Source organism: Brassica napus, chromosome A4 (genome assembly GCF_020379485.1).
Source record: "Brassica napus cultivar Da-Ae chromosome A4, Da-Ae, whole genome shotgun sequence".
Lineage (NCBI taxonomy): Eukaryota > Viridiplantae > Streptophyta > Magnoliopsida > Brassicales > Brassicaceae > Brassica > Brassica napus.
The window spans coordinates 21508311-21527971 of NC_063437.1; the positions used below are offsets into that span (position 1 = coordinate 21508311).

Genomic DNA, 19661 nt, shown 5'->3' on the forward strand with positions numbered 1-19661 from the left:
GAATTATTATATATTTTAGGGGGCTATTTAAAAAAGAAATGATGTGGATAAGAGTGAGTGAAGAGCTGTGTTAAAAAATAAAAAAAAATCGAAAGACGCCCTAACAAACGACGCCGGCGATCACTTTCTTTCACTTTCTCAGCAAACTTTCCCGAGAAAATTATCATCCATTTCAACATTGTGATCTCAATCTTCGCCCCTGATTCTTGTTTTTAGCCTTGCGAGATTGCGATTTTTGAGCTGCGAAGAATTTATTTCGTAGATTAGGGTTTTCTCTTGTTCTGTGTAGCTTCGAGATCGAAGAAGAGAGATTGCGATGGATAACAATAACAACAGAGGAAGATTCCCACCGGGGATTGGAGCTCAGAATCCGAACCCGAACCCGAACCCGCCGCCTCAGCAGTTCCTTCACTCGCGGACTCCGTTTCCTCAACAGTATGTTCAGTCTCGTACTCCCTTGCCGCCGCAGCAGCAACCCGATGCTCAGCAGTACGTTCAGAGAGGCTACTCACAACAAAACCCTCCTCAGCAGATCCAGCAGCAGCAGCAGTGGTCTACACGCGCTCAGCTTCCTGGTAATCCGAGTTACGTAGATGAAGTCGAGAAGACGGTTCAATCTGAAGCTAACAACGATTCTAAGTAAGTTTTCGTTGATGATGTGGTGAAATAGTGGTTTGTGGTGTGTAAAGTTTTGTGCTTTATATGGTTTGGTTTGAAGTTAAAGTTCGTTTCTTTGACTATGTGCTCCTTCGACTCGTTGAAGGGATAGTTAAATGACTGTTTCCTCTTGACGTGGTGAAGTAGTGATTAAAGTTTACTGCTTTATATGGTTTGATTTGAACTTTAAGTTCGTTTCTTTGATTATGTGTGTTTGTCATTGCTTATCAGTAACCAGGACTGGAAGGCAACGTTAAAGCTCCCACCTCGAGATAACCGTTACCAGACTGAGGTATAAGTTTCCTTGACTGAGTGAGATTTGAAACTTGTTTTTTGAGAAGATAAAAGTTTCCTTAGAGCTTGCGTCTTTTTTTGTGTGTTGTAATGTGTGTAGGATGTGACGGCTACTAAGGGAAATGAGTTTGAGGATTACTTTTTGAAGAGAGATCTGCTGAGGGGGATATACGAAAAGGGTTTTGAGAAGCCGTCTCCTATCCAGGAAGAAAGCATTCCCATTGCTTTGACTGGAAGTGATATTCTCGCTAGAGCTAAAAATGGTACTGGGAAGACTGGTGCCTTCTGCATCCCTACCCTTGAGAAGATTGACCCTGAGAACAATGTCATTCAAGGTATTGTAATTCTCTGTATTATCTGTGTTTGTTGCTGTATTTTCTTTAGTTTGTACACCTTGTTGATTTGATTGGTTTCTTGTGCAGCTGTAATTCTAGTCCCAACTCGAGAGCTGGCCCTTCAGACATCACAGGTTTGCAAGGAGCTTTCAAAATACTTGAAAATTGAGGTTATGGTCACCACTGGCGGTACCAGCCTGAGGGATGATATCATGCGTTTATATCAACCTGTCCACTTGCTGGTTGGGACTCCTGGAAGAATATTGGATCTTACCAAAAAGGGTGTGTGCGTTTTGAAAGACTGTGCCATGCTTGTAATGGATGAGGTGAGTTCCTGTTATCTTCTTCTTATGCTAGATATTTTGGAGATTGTTGAGACTTACAAATATCTTCTTTTTTTTTCAGGCCGACAAGCTTCTGTCTGCAGAGTTTCAACCTTCTATAGAGGAGTTGATACAGTTCTTGCCGCAAAACCGTCAGATTTTGATGTTTTCAGCTACGTTTCCTGTCACTGTGAAGTACTTCAAGGATCGTTATCTCAGGAAGCCTTACATTATCAATCTCATGGATCAGCTGACACTTATGGGTGTCACACAGTACTATGCTTTTGTTGAAGAGAGACAGAAGGTGCACTGCCTTAACACGCTTTTCTCTAAGGTTAGATTTCTCTGACAGCCCTAAAAATTTTCTAGCTACTCATTGTCATGGATTGTTTATAAGTATAATTTTTAACTGCAGCTGCAAATAAACCAGTCCATTATCTTTTGCAACTCTGTCAATCGTGTGGAGCTGTTAGCCAAGAAAATCACAGAACTTGGTTACTCATGCTTCTATATCCATGCGAAGATGGCTCAAGACCACCGTAACAGGGTTTTCCATGATTTCCGCAATGGTGCTTGCAGAAACCTTGTTTGCACTGGTGCGTTTTGTCTTTTAAGTTTCATGTTTAGGAAGCCATGATGATGATAAGACTAAACTGGGAAATGTCTGTTGCAGATTTGTTTACACGTGGGATTGACATTCAAGCTGTGAATGTGGTTATTAATTTTGATTTCCCGAGGACTTCTGAGTCGTATCTACACAGGGTATGTCAAGGGGGGACCGTTTTTTTTATTTATTTTATCATCTTGAGCACATTCTTTTCCTTCAAAATTGTTAATGAGGGTTTGTTTTGTTACACTGGCCAGGTAGGTAGATCAGGAAGATATGGACACCTTGGGTTGGCTGTGAATTTGGTAACATATGAGGACCGCTTCAAAATGTTCGTCTTTCTTCCTCTGCTTTTGTTTTGGTTGTTTTAAGCTCTTTTTAACTCATTCATATGGTTTTCACAACAGGTACCAAACTGAGCAAGAACTTGGAACTGAAATCAAGCCAATTCCTTCACTTATCGACAAGGCAATCTACTGTCAGTAACTTCAACTAGCCGGTGAGACCAATCCCTCTCTTGGCATCTTGACATTGTAATTAAAGCCACATTACACATGTACCAGATTCCAAATGATTGGGTTGCCATTGTTTAGGTTGTTTAGAGGAGGCAAATCATTCAGCTTTGGCAGTTACAAGCTCGTTCCAGAGAATGAAGGCAACACTCAGATCACTCTACTGAGGCAAGAAGAAGGCAGTATTGGATAATAGCGGTTGGTTATATCTGAACCTTTCAACAAGAGGACTCTGGTGGTTTGGTTTTGCTTTGAAGAATTCTTCTACATGATGTGAATCTTTAAGTGACCTTCTCTCAACTTTCTATTTCAGATTCTAAGAAACCTTTTTTACACTTTTGGATTTGGGTGTTTGATGACTTTTCTTTGGTCTCTTCTGTTTTAAGACATGAAGCCTAGTTTCCTAGTAGTAAGATCAAACCGAAGAAGACAATTTTTCTACACCTTCTTATTGCGCTTCTAGATTCTCCTGTCTTTGTCTGATGTACGATGAGTTTACCTAGAAATGTGTGAGCCAATCCAAGTGAAACTGATCTTCTTTTAAACACAAAGTCACCAATATATAAACATGACAACAAACAAAGAAAAAGTAACCGAATCACACAAAAAAGAGAGATGGATAAATACAATGAGCTGAGAACAGCTTAGAAACATCCACAAGTTGCCTTGGGTACTATACCAGTGGCTCTGTACTTGGCAGCCATTTCTTCAGCTTTAAGAAGCTCCTCTCCTCTTTTAGCTTCAACCATTGCTCTCTTCTCTTCTGCTTCCTTGTGAATCGCAGCCACTTTGTTCTTCATTTTCTCACCGTACTCTGCCTTTTTCTTCTCTAATTTTTCTTCAATCTTCCTGAGCTGGGCTTCAACGGCTGCTTTCTGGCTGTTCTCCCAAGCGAGCACATCAGATACCTTCTTTTGTGCCCTGTCCATTTTCATCATTAGCTGACGATTATCTGGCAAAAGTAGTGTAATCTTTAGGGTAAGAAGATGAAAAGAATTTTAAGAAAGTTTACTTGTTCTCTGCCTTTGACTTCTCACTCTCTTCCCATGCTTTGATGAATGATGTTTTCTTCTCTTTTTCCAAGTCTGCAAGTTTCACATCTGACCAAGATACACATCACATTTTAGTGTTAATTAAGTAACCAAAAAGTAAGTCAACATAAAGAAAAACAATGTGATATAGCTTACCTCTGTCGATCGAACCAGATGAACTTTTCTTTGGTGTAGGCTCCTCAATGGGTTCTGCAAGAAGCTCACTTATTAGTACTACACATTATTATACGTTACCACATTGAAAACGTATAACTACCGCTTCAATTAGGAAGGCAAAACAAATCTAATCTAAAGATATATTGTCATCGACTATAGCTCATATTGCAAATTAGTTTTGTTTTAGAAGTTTATGGAGGTTCAGTCACAGAAGAAAACAAAGCACCACAACATTAGGGTTCAAGACATTACATGGGTCTTGGTGACATAGAGGATCTGACCTTTGGGCCACTCAACTATTGTCACTAAAGTAGCAACTTTAAAAAAAGGAGCTAATGATTTTAAATTTGTTTTAAAAAGGGTTTGTGCTTTAATGGTTAGTATTTTTCAAGAGTTGGGCAACTTTACAGGAACTAATCATGTATGAAACAAGTTAAGAAAGCAAACCACTGAATCTACAAGGCAGACTATTTTATTACAAGTAATATTCTAGTTTACTAATGATTTATCTTCCTTTCAAAAACCTCTGGTTCTCTTGGGTTAAATGAAGTTCTAATAGCAATATGAAATTTTATGAGATGGAATCTTGTAACTAGTTTGTGATATGCTGGATACAGATTGTTAAATCTATATACACATAACTCATCAAAAACATAAATCAATCCTCATAGGCAGAAGGTTTTTACTAATATTATAAAAACACACACGTTTGACGTGTGTAACGTAACTAGAGAAGCTTACTTTCAACAACGGCAAGAGCTTTGGACTCGACGGGAGGTGGTGGATCATGAACTTTCTCCTCCGCAACCTCTGTAGAAGCTTCCACCGGAGCAGGAGCTGGTTCCTTCTCCGGAGCTGAAACCGCCGGAGATTCTACGTCAACCTTAGTCGTCTTTTGCTCCTCCGCCATTGCCGCCCAGCCAAAGAAGAACAAATGGTTTATTTCTCTTTTTCTTTCAGACAGAAAATAAAACAAAACAATTAATGTTGGATAAAGTCGGAGAAAGAGGTTTTTATATGCTCTGTTAGGTTATACCGGTAGAGCGTACTCCCCGCGTTTAATATGTGTGAGACCGTTGTTTTCCTTTACCGTTGATTCTGGTACCATCTGATCCTACGGCTGTAAAGCTTGCTTGCGCATTGGATGCGATCCATGTGATTAAAACACCTCACTGCCGACAGGTAAAGTAGTTCAATTATGCCACGTAACTCACTAAGTCATTGTTTTTGCTAAATAGAGTTAATCAAATTAAAAGTTGAAATAAAAACCATGATTACACTAAACCTATCTAATCTAATTTACCAATGATTTTTAGGAAAAAAATAATAACATGAATCTGGGAGTGAACTCCTAGATAGATTGATTCAAATATCTAAGATAGAATGTAAATACTATCATACAAATATTTTTGGTTTAATGAAAAGTAATATCTGGTGGACCAAAAGGTGACGTGTAGCTTCACCAAGTGGACACGCTGGAGACAGATACAAAGGGGTTAAGTAGCGAGTGGGACAGAAGGAAATTAAACCGGATTAGGCATGTTGTGTATGGGCCCTTATTTATGACTTTGTTCGTTTTAGTTTAGACTTCTAGAGAGTAAAAAGGCCTTACCAATAGAGTTTTACCTTCTGGCTGAGACTTCATGTTTTGTAATTGTGTTAGGCTGCTTTTGTACATCCTAACGGCCCAGATAACTGAAAACTAAAAGAAAGGCTGTAAATCTTGTTTAGCAATAAGTAAATACAAACATAGCAAGGATTAAGATCATTTAAGTATCCAGGGGTACTCAACGCAGATGTGAACAGCCTGGGAAAGATGTATATTTGAGTCTGTAGCGTATGATTTTTTTTTATAAAAACCATATTTTAGCAAAATAAATCATACAACATGGAGTTTTTTTTTTCGTCAACGCATGCAACTTGGAGTTGTTTAACGATATTTATTGTCTTTTGTATAATGAGTGGTCGAATATGGTCTGTGATGTCACTGAACTTTACATGATGGCTAAAGCTTTTATCTTCTTTCTTGGGAGTTCGGATCCTTCTTCTAATATTATAAAAAAAAGAACTCTCTCAAAGAGGATTTTAACTAATTCAATCCCTAAATATTTTAACTTTTAATAGTAAGGTTTTATAGTTTGACAAAAAAAAAATAGTAAGGTTTTATATCTGATAGCCTCAAAAGGTTATTTAGTTTTCCTATAAGTTCAACGATTACAAGAAATTATTTATGTGGGAAACAAATTGATATCATATATACCACTGTCTTCATCTGATAGGATTATAGGAAAACGTATGACCACTTTATCATATGCTAATATAAATATTATCATGGCTTTAATGTTAGAAAACATTTAACCCTTTGCAAAAACAAATACACAATAAGAAATTCATTAACACAAAAGATGTGAACTCAGATTAGTGGTGTTGGAGAAAACGTGAAACAAGATTCAAATCCTCGTGAATCAAAAATAGGCGTCTTTCCTCGCGCCAGGTTCTCGTTTTTCTTCTCTCGTGTTTAATGTTTTTGTGCACACGTATATAAGCCGAGCAGAGGAAGGTAGCTAAAGAGTCATGCTTCAACGGAAAAGCATGAAGAGGAACAACAACAGCGATGCTCATACGAACAGGCATGCCTCTCTCAAAACGACCTCGTATCCAGGAAAACGCATCGTAAAAGCTACTCTCTTCTTCGTCTCTTGTCTCCTCATATCTGCTGGTCTCTTGGACTTGTTGGGTTGTTTCGATTCAGTGAGTTTCAAATCTCAAAAAACAACTTTTTCGTTAGATATCTTGAGAGTGTTATTATATAACTCAGATCTCTTCAGACAACTTTTGCAGGTCTGAAGCAAGTAGCAACAATCAGAAAACAACCAATCACAACGCACCACAAGTTCCCTGACCAATGCGACGTCGTACAGAACCAAACACAGCAACAAAAAAGACAGCAACTTCCAATGTCCGAAGACGGCACAAAAAACGACAAAGCCAGAAGCAGCCATTCGCGGCCATCCACGTGTCCTTCTTACTTCCGTTGGATCCACGAGGATCTACGGCCGTGGAGAGAGACAGGTATAACGAGAGGGATGCTCGAGAAAGCGAGGAACAACAAGGCGCATTTCAGGGTTATAATCCTCGACGGGAAGGTGTACGTTAAGAAGTACAGAAAATCTATCGACACTCGAGATGTTTTTACTCTGTGGGGCATCCTACAGTTACTACGGTGGTATCCTGGGAGGTTGCCCGATCTAGAGCTCATGTTTGACGCTAATGATAGACCAACCGTCCGATCTAACGACTATAGAGGTCAACAACACCCGGCCCCACCTCCGATATTCCGTTATTGCTCTGATGACGCCAGCTTGGATATAGTCTTCCCTGATTGGTCCTTCTGGGGCTGGTAAGCAAATAATAATATTTAAACCTCTTTTTAATTGGGTTTTAGTTAATTAAATTGTCTTTACTTCTTGTTGGGCCAGGGCTGAAGTTAATATCAAGCCTTGGGCTAAGTCCATGGTGGCGATACAGGAAGGGAACAAGATGACGCCATGGAAAGACCGCGTGGCGTACGCTTATTGGAGAGGAAACCCCAATGTGGCTCCCACTAGGAGAGATCTTCTTACATGCAATGTCTCAGACCAACAAGACTGGAACACTCGTCTCTACATCAATGTCTGCTTCTTCAAAACCTCCCTTCCTGTAAAACATTTTTATAAACTATTAATACTATATATTTAAATCATTTTGAAGGATTGGATTAGAGAATCAAGAGAAGGATTCAAGAACTCAAACTTAGAGAACCAATGCACCCACAGGTAATGAAACATTTGTTATTTTTAGCAATTTTTAAACTTGTTTTTGGGAATATATATTGGTAATATTCGAATATTGGAATAGGTACAAGATATACATAGAAGGATGGGCATGGTCAGTGAGTGAGAAGTATATTATGGCATGTGACTCAATGACATTATACGTGAGACCAAGGTACTATGATTTTTTTATACGAGGAATGATGCCATTACAGCATTATTGGCCTATCAGAGACAACTCAAAGTGTACTTCCCTCAAACACGCCGTACATTGGGGAAATACACATTCAGACCAGGTTTGTAACTTTATTACATCTAGACCCCAGAAGTTTGGTTTTGTCACAACTTAACCCAATGATTTTGGTGTTTAATTTTGACAGGCGCGTAAGATAGGGGAAGAAGGGAGCAGATATATAAGGGAGGAAGTGAACATCGAACATGTGTATGATTACATGTTCCATTTGATGAACGAGTACGCCAAGCTTCTGAAGTTTAAGCCTGAGATTCCTTGGGGAGCTACTGAGATTACACCGGATAGTATGGGATGTCCAGCGACGGGACGGTGGAGAGATTTCATGGAGGAGTCGATGGTGATGTCTCCTTGTGAAGTGTCTCCTTGCGAGATGCCTCTTCCTTATAGCCCTGTGGAGTTGAGAGAGGTTCTTGAGAGAAAAGCTAATGCAACTCGCCAAGTTGAGTTATGGGAAGATCAATATTATAGTAACAAGCCATGACCAAAGAGGCTCTTGTTTTGTATTCATATTGAGATTAGCAAAAGTTAAACAAGTAATTACTTTCAGTTAATAACTGAATCAAAGATATAGAATCAAAGCTCCAACATAAATTTAAACATTTCAGATGTTAGCTTATGTTCCTTCTTCTTCTTGTTCCTAGATTCCATGCTTTATATACACACCGTGACATCATCAACCGCGCATTAGATCAATATCAGCATGAGCATGACGCATATCCATTTGCCTTGAACCTGTTGACCACATCATGTTTTGGCCTTGCGTGTGTTGTTGAGGAACAGGGTGGTCCAGAGCTTGATGGTCATTTGTGTCTTGAACATTTTCAGAACCTTCTTCTTCTCGTTTCTTGTTCTTGATCTTTGGAGCTGCCCATACAAAGCTCCCTACAATAACCTGATAGGACCAAGAAAGCTATATATTCAATCCCCAAGACTTTTGACTTTAAGCAAAAAATCTTAAACCAACCTGAACAGGACTAGCTGCTATTAAAGGTCCTCCAATAGCACCACCAATCACACGCCCATCAGGGCTAGCAAGAGAAACTGATAAGTTTCCAGTTCTATTCCGGAAACTTCCATCAGTTGGGACAAGATAAGATATTGATAAGGCTAAGATCTCAAACCGGCCCTGGAGATTTATTACACAACGTATGTTTCAATTATAAAAAAAACCAACAATGTTTTTTTCTCTGTAGTAAGAAAGTTTCAAAACTTAACCTCGTACTGAATAGCTCCAGGGGGTGTAGATGACTGAAGCAGCGTCGCAGTAGAGACAGCTCCACTAGCAGATAGAACGCAAATCGCTCTTGGACCTTGTTGAGAGAAAGCTATAACCTTTGATGCAATATCCTAGTAACAAAGTTTTATAAGCTATACAGAAACATTTCATGAAAGATTTGTATATAGTGATTGAACATTACTTCTCCTATAGAAACCAAGATAACGTGTGGCGTGAAGCTCATTCCAGAAGATGAAGGTATCATCAACTCACCTAACCAAAAAAAAAAAGAAGCTCATTTAATTAATATTCATCTTCTTGATCTATTTTAGGAAAGTTTAAATCTATTTCCATGCATTAAGAATAAACAATTAGATTCTGACTCAAGAAAACATTAACTAGTTCTGGTTCTTGATCTATTTTAAGAAAGTTTAAAACTCTTTCCATGCATTAAGAATAAACAATTAGATTTTGATTCAAGAAAACATTAACTAGTACTGGTTCTTGATCTATTTAAGGAAACTCTTAAACTTTTTCCCATGCATCAAGAATAAACATTTAGATTCTGACTCAAGAAAACATTAACTAGTTCTGGTTCTTAATCTATTTAAGGAAAGTTTTGAACTTTTCTCATGCATCAAGAATAAACCACAATAAAATGTTTCTTTATAACTAGTCTTGGTTCTTGATCTTACCAGTGGAAGTTAATCTCTGTTTCTTGCCGGAGCCAGGAGGCCGACCACGGCCACGTTTGTTAGAGCTGTTAATGGTGGAAACAGAGGAAGAGGACAATGCCAAAGAAACAGAACCGTCTTGTCCGTATTTTCTAGGCCGTCCTCTCTTACGTTTCATTGGAGTCTCACTCGTTGGAGGAGGAGGAGGAGAGATCATGTGAACGCCTACATGATGAGGAACAGCTCCAGTTGCTGCTGCTGCTGGAGAAGGGTCACCGTGTAAAGGAGGAGATCCGAACCCGGTGGAGGCTGAACCGAATGGAGAGTTTGGGTTATGTAAGTGACGAAGCCCTTGTTGCTGCTGTGAGGATCCGTGAAACGTTGGAGGAACCGAACCGGGTAAACCTCTTTGGATGTAGTAAGAGCCTGACCCGGTTAAACCCATTGGATCTCTTTGATCCATTTAGCATTTACAGTTGAAGAGAGAAAGATCTCTTAAAAGTGGTTTACTAGAGGAAAGAGTGAAGAAACCTTTGTGGCTTAGAATTATGAGGTGAGAGAGTGAGAGAGGATAAATGGATAAGAAAGAAAAAAAAACAGAATCAAAGGTGGAGAGACTTTATGAAAGATATTAAAAACTTGAGCAGAAAGGAACATGCAAAAGCTTATAAACTTCTCAGCTTACTCTCTTTCATTCTTTCACCAAAAACAAGAAAAGCTTTATCTTCTATTCATAATGGCTAAGAAGATTTGATCTTGGTTTTGGTCTAGGGTTATCTCTCTCTCTCTTCTGGGGGGTGAGAGAGGGAAACAAAAACAAACAAACAAACTCTAACAGACCATCAAAGCAAAAGCATTTACTGTGAGGATAACAATGAGATCATTTTTTTTTTTTTTCTGAAAAGAATGTGTTGGAAGTTCAAAATCTTAATCAATAACTGACTTTGACTGTAGCTCTATATAGCAACTAGGCATCTGTGTGTGTGCCTCATGACTCATTTGACCACACGCTTGACCAGGAGCGTGTACCACACAGCAGCAGCATCATGTCAGTGACCTTTCTTCACAACACAAAATCTACAAGACTCTTCACTGTTCAAGCAGAAAATACTAGTCTCTAGTCTACTGTTCCTGTAAGTCTAGTAAACAGGCTAATCAGACTCCTCACTTCTCAAGATGAAAATACTCTAGACTCTCTACTGTTTCTGTAAGTCTAGTAAACAGACTAATAATCTCTTTGGGAATGGTCTGAAACAGAAGGATTGGTTAAGAGAGTGGAGTACACACGTGGGAGGATGGAGAGTGAGAAAGGATTGGCCTTTGAGGTCAGAGAGGTACCCACTTTGAGCGCCATTTTGATAAGAGGCTGAGAAGGAAGACATATCTCAAAATATCTCTCATAAGGACCCCATTGATGTGAGAAAGAGATGATATCATAACCCCTTTGAGATTTTTTTCCTGTTAGAATCTAACTTTGTACCAAGTAATATGGGAGACTGTTCATATTAGACTTTGATTATGACAATATGTTTTAGTGTCCATGTTCAGTGGAAATGTAATAATGCAGAAAAGATATTGGGTATGACTCTATACTATGAATGGAAAGTCTTATACCTAACATTAGTCCACCTAGCAAACAAAACAGATTAATCATATTTGATTTCATGATGATCCAGATTAATACTGAAAGCAAAATCTTGATATAAAATCAGAGGATAGCTTCAAACTGATTACTTCAAAGTGTGTGTGCCAAAGATCATTACAAGTGAATAGAAAAAAAACAAAAACAGGTTCCTCCTCTCATTTGTCTAGCTCCATAGCTTGAGCAGCTTTAGCTTTAGCAGCTGGAGTCAACTTAGTCTTCAACTTCTTCTTCCCAACTGAGAATCCACCTTTCTTCTTCTTACCACTACCATCAACCTTTTCACACCAAAACCAACCATCCAAAAATAGATAGCATAAGCTACACTAAACTTAGTCATCTGAGCTGCTCTAGTAACAAGATTCAATACATCTAATCAACATTGATATAAAAGGCATAAAGGAGCTTACTTTCATCTTGTTCTTGTTGGCATGAAGCTTCTTGATCTTCTTGTCTTGTATTTCTTTCTCCTCTGCAAATTAAAACATTCGTTGAGAACTGTTTATACACATATATGCTTATTGTTTAAGAGATTTATAAAAAAAAAGAAACTTACTTTGGAGATTGTACTCGTGCTGCTTCTTTCTCTTGGCTAAATTGTTCTTCTTCGACATTTTGTTCCTCCACTTCAAATCAAACTCTGCTTGCTCAAACCAGATGCGCCTTCTCTATAAACCCTAAATTTCAACAAGAACGACAAGTCCCAAAACGACGTCATTTTGTAAACTTATGGGCTTAGAGAAAGATATAACCCATTTAAATCACAGAAGTTATAATATAAGCCCATTAACCTCTAGATTTCAACACGTAACGTCGCCGTTTCAAATAGGAATCGAAACATTTGTGGGTTTAATGATAAGTTATAAACAAAAGCCCATTAAGCAGAAACAACAGCTGAGAAAGCTAAAACGCCGTCGTTTAGCCTTCCAACAACTTGTTCCAACGACCTCCTTCCACCTAATCACTCCCTCTCTCACTTTTGCACTCTGCATGTGTCTTCTTCATCACCATCATCATCGTCTTCTCCACCAAAACCTCGATTTTCCCGCCGAAATGTATCAATCAACGAACCTATCTTTCTCCTCCAGCTTCACCCACCGATCTCTCCTCCTCGAACGACGATTCCGCCCCAGAAGACCTCGCAAACCCCTCAATTTCACTCCGTCATGCGTCTCCTCCGATCCCAACTCCTCCGAAAATTCGATCAACCTCTCCTCGAAGCTCATCTCCCTCCTCAAAGCCGTCCCGAACTGGTCAGACGGGATCAAAGAGAGGCGGATGCGGCAGAAACGATCCCTCTACACTCACGAGAACTGGGTCAGACACCGGAGCTCCCTCCGCCACCTCCGCCACGTGTCCTCCAGCGCGTCTTCTCGCGTCATACTCTCCTTGATCCCTCCCGTGTTCTTCTTCACCACCGTCGCCGTCTTAATCGCGGGTTACAACTCCGCCGTGGGTTCGGAGTTGTTGCCTAGCTTCTTCCCTGTCCTCCGAGCTTCTCCTCTTCCGTATCAGCTCACGGCTCCGGCGTTAGCTCTGCTTCTGGTGTTTCGAACCGAGGCTTCGTACTCGAGGTTTGAGCAAGGGAGGAAAGCTTGGGTTAAGATTATAACTGGAACCAATGATTTAGCTAGGCAGGTTGTTTCTTCCGTTAACGGCCCCTCCGGTGATGATGAAGTGATCATCAGAGATGCGCTTTTGCGTTATATTGCTGCTTTCCCTGTGGCGCTTAAGGTCTGTTGTTAGTTTAGGTTGGTTAGGTAGAGGAAAGGTTAATGATTGATTTGTTTATTGTGTAGTGTCATGTGATCTATGGTTCTGATATAGCTGATGATCTCCGGAACGTGGTGGAAGAAGATGATCTGTCTTTGATCCTTAAGTCAAAGCATCGTCCGCGCTGTGTCATCCAGTTTATCTCCCAAAGTCTTCAGCTTTTGAATCTAGACAGTACAAAGATAGATACTTTGGTAAAGCATCTTTCCATAGAGTTAAGATAATGAGGAAGTTGAGTGTTTTGTTGTGCTCAAGTTAGATACTTTCTTTACAGGAATCAAAGATGCTGCAGTTACAGGAAGGAATTGGTGTGTGTGATCAACTAATGGGTATCCCGATTCCACTTTCCTACACACGGCTAACCTCGAGGTTCTTAGTCTTGTGGCATCTTACACTCCCTGTTATTCTCCGGGATGATTGCCACTGGAATGTTGTTCCTGCTACTTTCATCAGCGCTGCGTCTCTCTTCTGCATTGAAGAAGTACCTCCTAACTCCTTTCTCCCTTCACAAGCAATATCCACTCGTTTTTGCTTGCCTTCTAATCTTGTGCTTGACGATATCTACAGGTGGGTGTTCTTATAGAGGAGCCATTCTCTATGCTAGCTTTAGACGAGCTATGTGACATGGTGCTTAGTAACATCGACGAAGCTGTTAAATCCGAGAAAGTCATACGCAATCGGATCATCGCAAAGAAAAGGATGCATGAGATTAAGCACTCATCAAATGGTTGGCACAAATCTTGAAGTCATTCTACTCTGCCTTCTCATGAACAGAGAGTATGTGATACTTAACTTAGATTTGCTACTAGGTATTGGAATGTATAACACGTAGACTGTAGTAGGGAAACTTCACCTTGTTGTTTATGTATCTTCTTTGTGTCTGTGTGTACTCTGTTGTTCTTGTACATATGCAGTTTCTTTAAGCGCTTTTAATGAACGTTGTGTACTATAGCTAACAAATGATCATATGGTTTAGACAAAGCCACATGAGATGTTCCTGTTATTTAAGTTCAAGCCTCGTCTTATTCATCCTCATATAACAAACATACAGCTAACATTCACAACAGAACTCAAAACTCTACAGAAGCCAAAATGGAAAAAAAAAAAACAAAAGAAACGTTTGTTGCAGTACTAAAAGCTGTGGTTGTGTGTATCTACACAAGTAGGGAAAGCTAGACCTCGTCCATGGAAGGGGAAGTGAAACTATACAGAGCAAACAAAGAAGCCTCTTGACCATCATGAGTGTCTTTCTTGTAAGCACAAGTCTACTGGAACAAGTCTGTGCAGCTGCTACTGATGATCTCTTCTAATAGTTCATCAAGGATTATCTCACCTGTTTGAGAACCGATGCAGCCGCTTTCAAAGCTGAGGTCCATCCAGTTCCCAGTCCTAGCCAGGTCTTTCCTGACTATCTGGTCCAACGTGTGAGGAGAAGGCAGAGGCAAGAGATGCCAGTAAACCTCCTCTTGCACCACTTCAACAACATTCTCCATGTCTGGGCCAAACCTGACTTCAGGTTTGGCGAATGAGATCCAAGGGCCATGCCCACTGAACTCCATGAGAACTTCGTTGATACAGTCAAAGATGAGTCTCTTGTCGTTGCAGAAGTTTGTAGGATAGAACTCTATGTCATCCACTAGAGCCTCCTCAAGAACCTGCTCCAAATAAAAGGATCTCACCAAAAGCTCTTCCCAGTTCAACTCTGAGGATTTGACCACTTCTTGGATGTATGCAAGTGCCAAGTCTTTGTCATCCACTCTAGTTTTAACTTCATTTTCTTTCTCTGAGGTTGGTGAATCAGGCTCGTTGAAGCGTATGCAGCGTGGTTGCAACTGCCTTTCTACTGAGTAAGTCAATGAAAAAGGTCAGAAACTGAGCTGTGAACAAATGGGTGTAGCAAGGCAATACCTGAAGAGAGCCTGGAGGTGTTTGGACTTGTGTCATCATCTGTAAAGAAAGGCTCAAGAACAGACACAGGACTTGACTTCCCTGGCACATCAGTGGCATTGTCTTGGCACTCGGACACTACCTTCTCCAGTGGTTGTGTCTGCTCATGAGTTTCAAGCTTCTCTTCATCAACATATGCATCTTGGTGGATAATGGAAGAGCTAACTGCTTCAGATAACGAATCCAAGACAGTCTTCTCTTCCTCCCCAGTGTCTAAAACGCCTGCTGATTACACATTTAATTACATTTAGTTTCATTTTTTTCAAGGCTGAGAAAGAAACAGATAATAAGAAAAGGAATCACCTCCTGAACTAGTAGAAGCTGTTTCTCCATGTTTGGTTGAATCTTCTGAGCTGCATTGTTGAATATTTGGTTCCTCGGTTATCTCATGAGCCAGTGTCACTCTTGGACTGGTCTCTGGTGTGGAGAACTCAGGGAGAGCAAGAATCTTCCCAAGGATTCTTGGTACTTCTTTATCATGTGAGTTAACATCTGCATCTCCTTGTGCAAGCATTTCAGATAGATGTTTCCTGGCTGCAATGTATATGCCACACACACTCTTCTTGGAATCTTCACTGCCATTGATAGTACTCTCTTCAGGTGAAACATGCCGCCTGGAACTAGTCTCTATCTCCTCTCCCAGACAGGAGTTTTGACTCATGATGTCAGATGACAATGCATCAGGATCATTGCATGGATTCTTCTTAGCAGAAGATTTTAGTCTTCTTCTTCTGATGATCCTACTGAGAATGAATGAACTCCCCTTTTTGGCCTTGTTGCATGTAGCTTGTGTTCCAGGTGATGAACCAAGATCCATGCCGTTTGGCTCAGGCTTCAAGATTACAATTGTTTGTGTGCATTGGGAGCTTCTCTCTTTGATTCTCTTAGAATCTCCTGAAACTGGAGAAGTACCAATGTCCCGGAATGATCCTTCTTTAGACTCAAAGACCTGGGATGCATCCACCTCAGTGTCCTTCTGAGTCTGAGCTATCAACCGCTTTATCAACTCACTGAACTTCTCTTCTGAATCATCATCGCTCTGAGAAACTCTTGGACACTGATCATCTGAATTCTTCTCTCCATGATTATCAACATCCTCACTGCCTTTGCTGCATGTTCTACTTCTCTTCTTTCCGTTTCTCTCCTTTGTCTTTCCTCTGCATTCAATAGTCTCCTCTTCAGTGAGGTTCTTGACACTCTGCACTCCAGCTTCACTCTCCTGAGACCACAACACAAACAATCTACATCAGTTTCTAACTCTTCACAATAAAAACAAGTTTGATTCTCAAATCCAGGACCTCAAAGTCACAGTCACAAGTAAGGTGCTTCTCCACCTTAGTCTCAACACCTGCATTGTTAAATTAACCAACAAAGTGAGAATCCTTTTTTTTTTTTTGTTTCAGACACATTTTCTTGATGATGTCCCAAAAGAAAAGAAAATAAAAAAACTCAAACCTATGATGCGTTTGCTACCACGTTTCTTATCCATCAAAAGCTTGTGGATAGATCCACCATGTCTGAAATCAAACATGTTGTTCATAAACATCCAGACACATCCTATCCCTTCTCTTGAAAGATGTCTTCTACATATCTCTTTCTCCATTAAAACCTTCTTCTCACTGTTTTCTACAGAACAGTAATTATAGAGAGAGAGAAAAAAAAGAAGAGATACCAAAACTGTGAGTACAATCAAAGAATAACCTGTCTGAATCAAAACTGATCTTTATATGATTCATTCATGCAGAAAATAAAATAAAAATTAAAGCATAAAGATTTAAACCTTTTGGAATCTGATCCAATGCTTGCAAGAAGAGGAATGGAAAAATAAAGAAGTACCCCTACTCAGTACTCACTCAAAGTTCAGCCTCCATTGTTAAGAAGCAAATGAATCTTATAATATTATGTTTTCACAGAGTTCACATAAATGCGGCTTAATATGAATCTTATAATATAATCCTTTTGGGAGATCGATGTGCTCTGCTCTTTGGACTGCTCGAGGCCATTTTCTTTCTTACATCTTGGCTTTTGGCTGATCTTAGAATTTGTTGTCATCCTTTCTTTGTAGTTGTCTAGTAGTTATCTTTTATGGCTCTGGAAAGATTTCGATCTTTGCCGGCTTCTGGCTCTGGAAGGAAAGTGTTCCTTGCCGGCTTATGTGTATTCGACTGCATTCCACCCGTTTTAATATTAATCCAACAGATGACAAAAAAAAAAAATATAATACTATAAGAAACTCACGAGAGTTAACGAAGCTCGAAGCACGAGAGTAGATGGTTTAGTCAAAAACGTGTCATCTAGTAGACCCACTTCCGACCAGAAAAATATTTATTTAAGTAATACCCAGAGAAAAACCTACATTGCACGGAAGCTTCATCGGACGTCCGCTTCCCGCTTCGGAACCGGAATCGGAATCGGAACTTTGTGGAAGCTTGCGGAATCTCGCTTCCAAAACGTTTCTAAAATATTCTCTTTAAAAACCTGTTGGAAGCTTATGATTCCGTTTTGGAATCTCGCTTCCGCTTTAAAAAAAAATACAATGTATATCAATAAAATATAAAACCATAGTTTTAATCTATATAAAATAAAAAAAATTAATAGTAACGAATATTGAGTTATAAATATACAAATATCAAAAATAATACTATAAATTATCTTTATGCATTGAGATTTTTTATTAAAGATATAGCACATATTGAAACATATTGTGTCAATTATTTATGAAGTATTAAAAATAATTAATTTAATATTTTTTTGTAAACATAATTTATGTGTACTTTTACAGTTTTAATATAAAATCATTTCAAAATTATTATAAATGAATAAATGTTTTATTTCAAATTTAAATCATATAATTTTTAGTCCTAATTTTTTAAAAGTTTTATATATATATATATATATATGGATATACGCTTCCAACATGTACCCGCTTCCTAATATTTTAAAAAATCTCGCTTCTGCGCTTCCTTACGCTTCCGCTTCCACGTACCCGCTTCCGTTTCCATGTAACATAGAGAAAAACCCTGAAAAATATATAGATTTTTGATTAAGAAATTGACAATTGGCATTAATCTACATGAGTTTACATTGTAAACGACAATACCCAGATTACTTTATACAGAGGTTTCATCATTTACACGTATAATGTCGTATTAAACTAATAGTAGATGAAAAATCTAAAGTCAAGAATGTATTTTGTCTTTGTTCATTTCCCACATTTAAATAGAAATGAAATATTCACATTTAGTATATGCTCCCTAATATTTTTTTATTTGCCAAAAATGTGGATACGAACCATCGTAGTAAGTTATATATACTTTATACACATAAATCTGTCACTGTAACTGTACATGTGTGTGAGTGAGTGACTGTATATGTAATAAATGAGTGTGACATGGTCGCTGAGTCGGTAGGTAATGGTCCTCCGTTGAGCCAAGTTGTCCGAGTGGGTTACGTACGGTGACAAATGTGTCGGGAAGGGTAAACTCGTCAAATTTTCACCGTTATTTATACTATGAATGGAATAGTCAAGAATTAAGTCCCAATAATACTATAATAGTATTGTTTAATAAATACCTTAAGTCCTAATAAATGTCCCGAGCCGTGAGCACGATCGTTGGTTATAACGAAAAATATTTTGCAGAATTAACTGGTGAAATTGTCAGAATCAATCTATATATATACTAGCATACAAAAATGTAGCAGAATTGTGAACTTTTATTATTAATCGTAATTATAGAAAATGTTGCGGTCGATAAAAATGTGGAATCAGAACATGTTTGGTCATTTTATGAAGTATGTGACCTACCAAAAGCGACATAATTCAAAGAGAATTAGATTATTGCAATTCAATGCTTTTCACTAGTATTTTTGCCGTGTTATCATTTGTTTTGTATATAAGTAAGTTGGTATATGCATGGCTAATAAATATTTGATAAAATGTTGGGATTATGTGGAATAGTGCCAAAAGGACTCTCACGATTGTCAAATTCCATTTATAAATATTTGGACATATGTATAGTATTATCATTATGATAATTACAACAACGATGTTGATCCTTGTTTGGACCACGCCCTCTGTGCTCCCTTTGCCAGTTTTGATACGTGTGTGTGGATCCATACACGTAAATATTTCTTACAACAATATAATACAAAATGGTTTTTGTATCTTTTCTCTCGTCGTTATGCATGCACCAATTCAGTAGTTGTGATGTCCATTTATGATTTTATCTTAGTCCAATGAAGTGAAAAAGAATGCAGCCTCGTCATGCTATAATGTTCAATCAATATATATTTATTATCATGATAACTTTTTATTTTTTTATAGTAGTACCAAGATAAAAGACAAACGCCATTAACAAATGTGCGTGCAATGAAGATCATGAAAACAAAAGGACCAATGTTTCTTGTA

At 38.8% G+C, this 19661-nt stretch overlaps 7 protein-coding genes and 1 long non-coding RNA gene across 13 annotated transcripts; 4 read left to right on the plus strand and 4 right to left on the minus strand.

Annotated features, from left to right (window-relative positions):
* The first annotated feature begins 57 nt into the window (after positions 1-57).
* Positions 58-3171, plus strand: LOC106452176 (DEAD-box ATP-dependent RNA helicase 6). The gene is made up of 10 exons (XM_048778826.1): positions 58-639; positions 889-949; positions 1052-1286; positions 1374-1612; positions 1692-1943; positions 2025-2205; positions 2283-2371; positions 2474-2547; positions 2624-2716; positions 2812-3171. Exons 1-9 carry the CDS (start codon positions 317-319, stop codon positions 2700-2702), a joined length of 1533 nt encoding a protein of 510 aa, XP_048634783.1. The 5' UTR covers positions 58-316; the 3' UTR covers positions 2703-2716; positions 2812-3171.
* Positions 3172-3246: 75 nt separating this feature from the next.
* On the minus strand, positions 3247-4963 carry LOC106452177 (remorin). The gene is made up of 4 exons (XM_013894213.3): positions 4678-4963; positions 3916-3969; positions 3741-3828; positions 3247-3649 (listed from the first exon to the last, which is right to left on the minus strand). Exons 1-4 carry the CDS (start codon positions 4844-4846, stop codon positions 3373-3375), a joined length of 588 nt encoding a protein of 195 aa, XP_013749667.1. The 5' UTR covers positions 4847-4963; the 3' UTR covers positions 3247-3372.
* Positions 4964-6207: 1244 nt separating this feature from the next.
* LOC106452180 (O-glucosyltransferase rumi homolog) lies at positions 6208-8617 on the plus strand. Of its 2 annotated transcripts, none has more exons than XM_013894218.3 (6): positions 6208-6687; positions 6778-7336; positions 7416-7608; positions 7687-7751; positions 7834-8044; positions 8129-8617. In XM_013894218.3, the coding sequence occupies exons 2-6, from the start codon at positions 6894-6896 to the stop codon at positions 8480-8482; spliced, it is 1266 nt and encodes a 421-aa protein (XP_013749672.1). In that variant the 5' UTR covers positions 6208-6687; positions 6778-6893; the 3' UTR covers positions 8483-8617. The 2 variants fall into 2 exon arrangements, with proteins under 2 accessions (XP_013749672.1, XP_013749671.1); XM_013894217.3 differs by having other exon boundaries at positions 6219-6687; positions 6765-7336.
* LOC106452182 (AT-hook motif nuclear-localized protein 9) lies at positions 8480-10633 on the minus strand. Its single transcript, XM_013894220.3, has 5 exons — positions 9913-10633; positions 9420-9490; positions 9217-9348; positions 8966-9127; positions 8480-8893 (listed from the first exon to the last, which is right to left on the minus strand). The coding sequence occupies exons 1-5, from the start codon at positions 10352-10354 to the stop codon at positions 8675-8677; spliced, it is 1026 nt and encodes a 341-aa protein (XP_013749674.1). The 5' UTR covers positions 10355-10633; the 3' UTR covers positions 8480-8674.
* Positions 10588-11663, plus strand: LOC125608390. The gene is made up of 2 exons (XR_007339312.1): positions 10588-11024; positions 11149-11663. It is a non-coding gene; the product is annotated as an uncharacterized LOC125608390 (long non-coding RNA).
* On the minus strand, positions 11573-12256 carry LOC106452183. The gene is made up of 3 exons (XM_013894222.3): positions 12090-12256; positions 11944-12005; positions 11573-11811 (listed from the first exon to the last, which is right to left on the minus strand). The coding sequence occupies exons 1-3, from the start codon at positions 12145-12147 to the stop codon at positions 11692-11694; spliced, it is 240 nt and encodes a 79-aa protein (XP_013749676.1). The 5' UTR covers positions 12148-12256; the 3' UTR covers positions 11573-11691.
* A 6-nt stretch (positions 12257-12262) lies between these two features.
* Positions 12263-14309, plus strand: LOC106452181 (UPF0187 protein At2g45870, chloroplastic-like). The gene is made up of 4 exons (XM_013894219.3): positions 12263-13267; positions 13333-13500; positions 13581-13787; positions 13874-14309. Exons 1-4 carry the CDS (start codon positions 12263-12265, stop codon positions 14048-14050), a joined length of 1557 nt encoding a protein of 518 aa, XP_013749673.2. The 3' UTR covers positions 14051-14309.
* On the minus strand, positions 14310-17469 carry LOC106452178. Of its 5 annotated transcripts, none has more exons than XM_013894216.3 (6): positions 17034-17469; positions 16709-16879; positions 16552-16601; positions 15557-16472; positions 15215-15478; positions 14310-15146 (listed from the first exon to the last, which is right to left on the minus strand). In XM_013894216.3, exons 2-6 carry the CDS (start codon positions 16854-16856, stop codon positions 14572-14574), a joined length of 1953 nt encoding a protein of 650 aa, XP_013749670.1. In that variant the 5' UTR covers positions 16857-16879; positions 17034-17469; the 3' UTR covers positions 14310-14571. The 5 variants fall into 5 exon arrangements, with proteins under 5 accessions (XP_013749670.1, XP_048634782.1, XP_013749668.1 ...); XM_048778825.1 differs by having other exon boundaries at positions 15215-15475; positions 17034-17467; XM_013894214.3 differs by having other exon boundaries at positions 14310-15149; positions 17034-17467.
* Between the last annotated feature and the right edge of the window lie 2192 nt (positions 17470-19661).